At 54.9% G+C, this 6,000-nt stretch overlaps 1 protein-coding gene across 1 annotated transcript in view; it reads left to right on the top strand.

The window, feature by feature from the left end:
• Positions 1-380: 380 nt before the first annotated feature.
• Positions 381-6,000, top strand: part of DCHS1 (dachsous cadherin-related 1) — a gene marked incomplete at both ends in the record, with an annotated part of 38,440 nt that continues 32,820 nt past the window's right edge. Inside the window, one exon of the mRNA XM_082278152.1 lies at positions 381-2,132. Coding sequence (XP_082134278.1) covers positions 381-2,132 — 1,752 coding nt within the window. The remainder of the gene's footprint in view (positions 2,133-6,000) is intronic.

Here is a 6,000-nt window from a genome sequence, read left to right as displayed (position 1 = left end):
CCTGGGGCAGCTGGTGCCACTGTTGCCAGGCAGGCAGTGGCTGGAAAGAGCACTTGAGGATGTAGGAAGCATCTAGGTGACAGGGTTCTAGCTGCTCACCTCGGTGCACTGTCGGGTGTGACCTGCTGGGCTGACTCCAAGTGCTGTCCCAGGCCTTTGCTCTGGGCAGTCTCTGACATTGTCACATTCGCTTCTTGTGAGGGACCGGTGATACACAGTGATTGGGCAGCAGGCACCTGGCAGGCCTTCTCTCTCCAGGCTTTTTTTTGTTCTTCCTTTGCTCCCTCTTAACCAGTATCCTCTGGTCTGCATTCCAGGCAGGATTAAAGTGAACTCTGCAAAGGAGATCAAGCCACCCTCTGCTCTGCTGGTTGCCAGCCATGGAGCAAATGAAGAGGTCAACAATGCTTCTGCTGGAGCTGCTTATTCTTGGGGGCCTGAGAGCAGGGTTGGGCTCTGCTGTCCTGGGCACCCTGGATCTACAAATAGATGAGGAGCAGCCAGCTGGCACCATCATTGGGGACATCAGTGCTGGCCTACCCCCTGAAACTAGTGCCTACATGTATTTCATCTCAGCACAGGAGGGCAGTGGCGTCTCCACTGACTTGGGGATAGATGAGAATACTGGGATCATCAAAACAGCTCGTGTCCTGGACCGGGAGACTCGGGACCGCTACAGCTTCATTGCTGTCACCCCGGAGGGCATCACGGTAGAAGTGAACATCCAAGTGAATGACATCAATGATCATGCCCCAGCCTTTCCCAAACAGCACAGCACCTTTCAGATCCCAGAGCACACACCCATTGGCAGCAGGTTTCCCTTGGACCCAGCCTTTGATGCTGACAGTGGCCTCCTGAACACACAAGGCTATATGATTAAGGGAGGGAACGTGGGGCAGGCCTTCCGCCTGGAAACACGTCGAGGACCCAATGGGGTCCTATATTTGGACCTGGTGGTCAGCAATGTTCTGGATCGGGAGAACCGTTCGTCATACTCACTGCTGTTGGAAGCCTACGATGGTGGTTCTCCTCCCCGGAGCACCCAGATGACACTGGATGTGTCCATTCAGGACATCAATGACAATGCTCCCAGCTTCAACCAGAGCCGCTATCATACACTCATTTCAGAGAATCTGAAACCTGGCAGCAGCATCCTGCAGGTCTTTGCCTCTGACGCAGACGAAGGTGACAATGGGGATGTGATTTATGAGATCAACCGACGGCAGAGCGATCCTGACCAGTACTTCACCATTGACGCCCGGACTGGGGTCATCAAGCTCAACAAGGGTCTGGACTATGAAGTGAGGAAGGTGCATGAGCTGGTGGTGCAGGCAAGGGATAAGGCTGTCCATCCTGAGGTCACCACAGCCTTTGTCACTATCCATGTGCGTGACTACAATGACAACCAGCCCACCATGACTATCATCTTTTTGAGTGAGGATGGCTCCCCACAGATCTCAGAGGGAGCTCAGCCTGGACAGTATGTGGCACGCATTTCTGTTTCCGATCCAGACTATGGAGAGTACTCCAATGTCAATGTCACACTGGAGGGAGGAGACGGCAAGTTTGCCCTCACTACCAAGGACAACATCATCTATCTGATCTGTGTGGACCAACTTCTGGATCGGGAAGAAAGAGACTCCTATGATCTGCGGGTGACAGCTACTGACTCAGGAACACCCCCGCTCCGGGCAGAATCGGCCTTTGTGCTGCAGGTGATGGATGTTAATGACAATCCCCCGCTCTTCGACCAGCAGGAGTACAAGCAGAGCATCCCTGAGGTGGTGTACCCAGGCAGCTTTGTCCTGCAGGTGACAGCTCGTGACAAGGACCAGGGTCCCAACGGAGAGGTGCAGTACAGCATCCTGCATGGCCGTGACACCCACTCTAGCTGGTTTACCATTGACCCTGCCACTGGCATCATCACCACTGCTGCCCCACTGGATTATGAGAAGGACCCTCAGCCTCAGTTCACTGTGCTGGCCACAGACCGGGGAACCCCTGCCCTCTCTTCCTCAGCTGTGGTGCACGTGGCCTTGCAGGATGTCAATGACAATGAGCCGGTGTTCAGGAGTAACTTCTACAATGTGTCCCTGAAGGAGAACACCCCTGTTGGGACCTGCTTCTTGCAAGTAGGTACAGGTATTGAGGTCTGAGCTTGTGGGGGGCACAGCCAGGGCTGTGAGCAGCTTGGGGTGGGAGACCTGCCACTGCAGGGTGTTTGGTGCAGGTGTCATGGCTTTGATGGGCAGCGTTTGCAGCAGGAATGCTGGAGCAGAGATCCCCACACTTGGTGTGAGTCTGGAATGGGGCCAAGTCATGTACACCCTTTCTGTGTGCAAGGAGTGAGCAATGCCACTGACATCGGCCACACTGCAAGGCTGCCCATCGTGCAGAACACGGTGTGGGCCTCTCTTGAGGTGGGTCCTGCTGTGCCAGGCCTTGCTTGCATCAGTGTGGAGCTGCCTTGCAGCCGGGACACTCAAAACGGAGTTCAGGAACATGATACTGCCTCTGGGAAGCTGCCTGTAGCCAGGCTTCGAACTTCCCTCTCCCCCTGTGAGGGCATTAGCCCAAGTTCATCAGTGTTGGTAAAGCTGGTTGTGGTCATTAGCATTAATTATGCTAATGAGTTAATGAGCTGAGACACTACTGCTGCACCAGCCTTTATGTGGCAAGAGGTTGCAGCTGGAGTGAGAGAGCTGCTGGGCCTCCAAAGCTCTGTGACCCTTTGATGAGCTAGCGATGCCATTTGGATTCTGTGTGTTCCCTGTGTTTGGTGTTTCTGTCCTGAAGCCCTGGTTCCTGGGGACAGGTGATGCCAGCTGCCTGAGTTGGGATGAGGGCAGGTGTTGGGGTGCAGTGAGACACTGCCAACCATTGCAGCATCCAGGCTGTCCTCTGGGACAAGCCCCAGTGGCACTGGGGGCACTTCTTTGCTGGAGGTGTGGGGCACGGGGATGTCTGGCTGGGACCATGAGAAGCTTTGGTGCCAGACTGGCGAGAGGTGCCCAAGGGGCCAGGAAGAGCAGGAATTCTGGGGTCCATAGGACAAGGCCAGAGGAGGGCCTATGACTTGGCCAGGAAAAAGGGTCTCTAGGTCAACCTGGAGGAAAATTTGGAGCTGGCAAGAAAGAACGGCTTATGGGTGCCCTGTGGGTACACTGCAGGGGCATGGGGGGTTTGAGTGTGGGCTGGGGAGGGTGGGCTGTGCAGTGTGTGTGTGGGTACATGCAGGTGACTGACGGTGTGGGGTGGGAGTGCTGGAGAGGGGCTTGTTGGGGAGTCAGTGCAGGGAATGGGGTAGGACTGGGGCTGGAAGGAGGAACTGGGTGGGAGCAAGGGCCAGGTGTGGAATAGAGAAGGCATGTGGGGCAGGGGCAAGTGTAGGATGGCATAGATCAGGGGGCTTGGGGACGGGTTAAGGTAGGATTAGGGGGAAATCTGGGCAGAAGAAGTGAGTGGGAGACAAGAAAGATGCAGGTCAGGGGAGATTTGGGTTTGGTGTATGCAGGGCAACGCTACACACTGTCCCGGTCTGAGGTGAGTAGGGATGGGGCAGGGCTGGGGACAGAGATGGGGAAGGGGTCAGGGGTGGGTTCAGGGACAGGGTCAGAGCAGAGATGCTGTGTGTCCTTGCGTGAGCGTGGGCGTGCAGGGGCGTCTGGGTTGCACAGCCCCCGAAGGGAGGCCCCCCTCTTTCCTTGTCCGTGCCTTCCTGCTTAGTGCTGCTCGCCGTGTGGGAAGGCGTTCTGGAAATGCAATCGGAGGTGGCAGCTGGGCTCCTGACTGCGAGTGCGAGGCCAGGCTGGAGGGAGAGCGCACCCTGCAGAGGAGCTGGGGCTGTGGGGCACACCCAGAAGAGAGTCCAGTGCGTGGCTGCCTGGCTCTGGCAGGGGCCAGCCTGGCTCTGCGCTGTGCAGGGGACACGGCTGGCCTGGTGGCTGGTAGTGACCAAGGCTTGGCTACATTTCGATGTCTTGGCTTAGTCCTTGTGTTTCGTTTGGAAGCAGCGTGTCTGGGCTGAGCGCAGGTAAGTCCCGCGTGGCCTTGGCGCAAAGCAAACAGCTCACACATCTGCTGCTGCTTCCTCTGAGCTGGGAAATGTGAGAGGATGGGAAAGGAGGCTGGCCAGGCCGATGGCTTGATCGAGGACGCAGCAGGAGCCAGCCGAGTCTGGGAGCTGGGCAGAGCCAGGTCAGGGAGCCCTGGGCTTGGAGCACAGCTGCCTGGCATGACCACCCTGTTGCCTCAAGGAGGAAGGCTCCAGAGGTGCTGCCAGGCCTCATGGTGGCCAGTGCCCAGCACTGTTCCCCCACAAGGTTGCCCATGTCAGGTGTGCTGCCCCCACAGCCCTTTTGTGCCATTGCTCCTGCTTGACTCCATCTCTCTATGGCTTCCAGGCATTGGGGCTCACCCTGCCTCGGGACGGTAAAGCATCTCTGTCGAGGTCTGGGTTTTGTCCAGACCCACACAATGGTCACGAGAGCTCAGGTCGTGGGCAGGCCCTGCCAGATGATGTACAGGACACAGGACAATCACCTAGGTCAGCACAGAACTCAGTGGGTTCACTTCTCTGTCGGTCTGCCACATTTTCAAGCAGAAAAGCCTGGGAGGACCAGGTCTATTTTCAGACAGTGATGTCTGCTCTCCATGGACAGGACAGAAAGGTGAGGAAGGAAGGAGTCCCTGCGAGTGAGCAGGAGAGACCTGAAGAATTGCTACAGATCCCCTGCTCCCTTGTAGACTCCATTCTGTCTGCTGGGTCAGTCTTTGTGTCTGGGTATGAACAGGGATGAACAGGCATGAGCGGAGCAGGTTGTTGGCCTGAGCTTCCAAGAAAGAAAAAGGAACTCATAACATCTTCTCTGTTTATTACTCGTGTTTACTGTGGGCCAGGTCCCACAGTAGCAGACTGAGCATGAAGCAAAGGAAATTGCAAATTCACTGTTCAAATCTGAGATGAGAAAGAAACACCGGCGGAGACAGAGCCTAGGGTACCAGTGAACACGAGACCAGCAGAAAATGGAGCAGAAGACAGTCCCCAGCTGGCTGCCTTGCTCCTCTCTGCTGCCATGAGCTGATGATGCAGAAGCTTTAGGGCACTGGACCACATTCCAATGCTGTGGTCTGTGATGTGAAGCACTGCTCTGGTATAAATTCACCCTGCTAGTTTATATTTGTTTTAAAAATTTGACTGTGTACCAGCATACTGCATGTATGGTCAGATAGTGTTTTTCTGGGACTTTCTGACTTTTAATGGTAAATCAAGTATTGTCTGTGCTCTGGCAGAGAGAACTGTGAACCCTGTGTGGTGAGCATGGGCTGATTGAACAGCAACCTGAATGACATGGAATGGTGGATTATTGATTCTTGCATAGATCCAATATTGATGATTTTGGAACTCTCTTTGCACCCATACACACAAATGTTGGGGAACATCAGAAATGAAAAGCTGACCAGCAATGCACCTAATGTAGAGTCTCCGTGGTTTTGAGGACAAGTCTGATAAGGTTTTGGTTCTGATTTGTGATTCCATGGGACATTCATGGGCAGTGCTGCATGCATAGCACTGGGACAACCCCATGGGCTCTGCCCCAGGGAGGAAGATTTGCATGAAGAGCTGTAGGCTACACCAGGCCACATACACTACATTACCAAAAGAGAGTCTGGAGGGCTAATCCTGATGCCTTCGTTGTGCTGCCAAAGGGGCAGCTGTGAGGGGACATGGAGCAGTATAAGGACTAATGCTCACCAGCTGCAGTCAAGGGAAGTGGTAGGAGGAAGGGGAGCATTGCTGCCTGCATTTGTGTTCTTAGGGCAAGGGATTTAGCATCAACCTATTTTCAGACCTTTGCACAACATAGAACAGGCCTCCCCCTCCTTGGAAACAAGAAGGCAAGCTTTCCAAAGCGAAATGGGGAGACGCCTGTGAGTGTGCTGGGGAGCGGAATGAGGGGAGGGATAGCATCCCAGTCCTGAGGAGCAGGCTGCCATGTA

Source organism: Coloeus monedula (genome assembly GCF_965178545.1).
Source record: "Coloeus monedula genome assembly, chromosome: 3".
Taxonomy (NCBI): Eukaryota; Metazoa; Chordata; class Aves; order Passeriformes; family Corvidae; genus Coloeus; species Coloeus monedula.
Note: the sequence above shows the minus strand (reverse complement) of the source record. Positions and strands in the feature narration are given on the sequence as shown.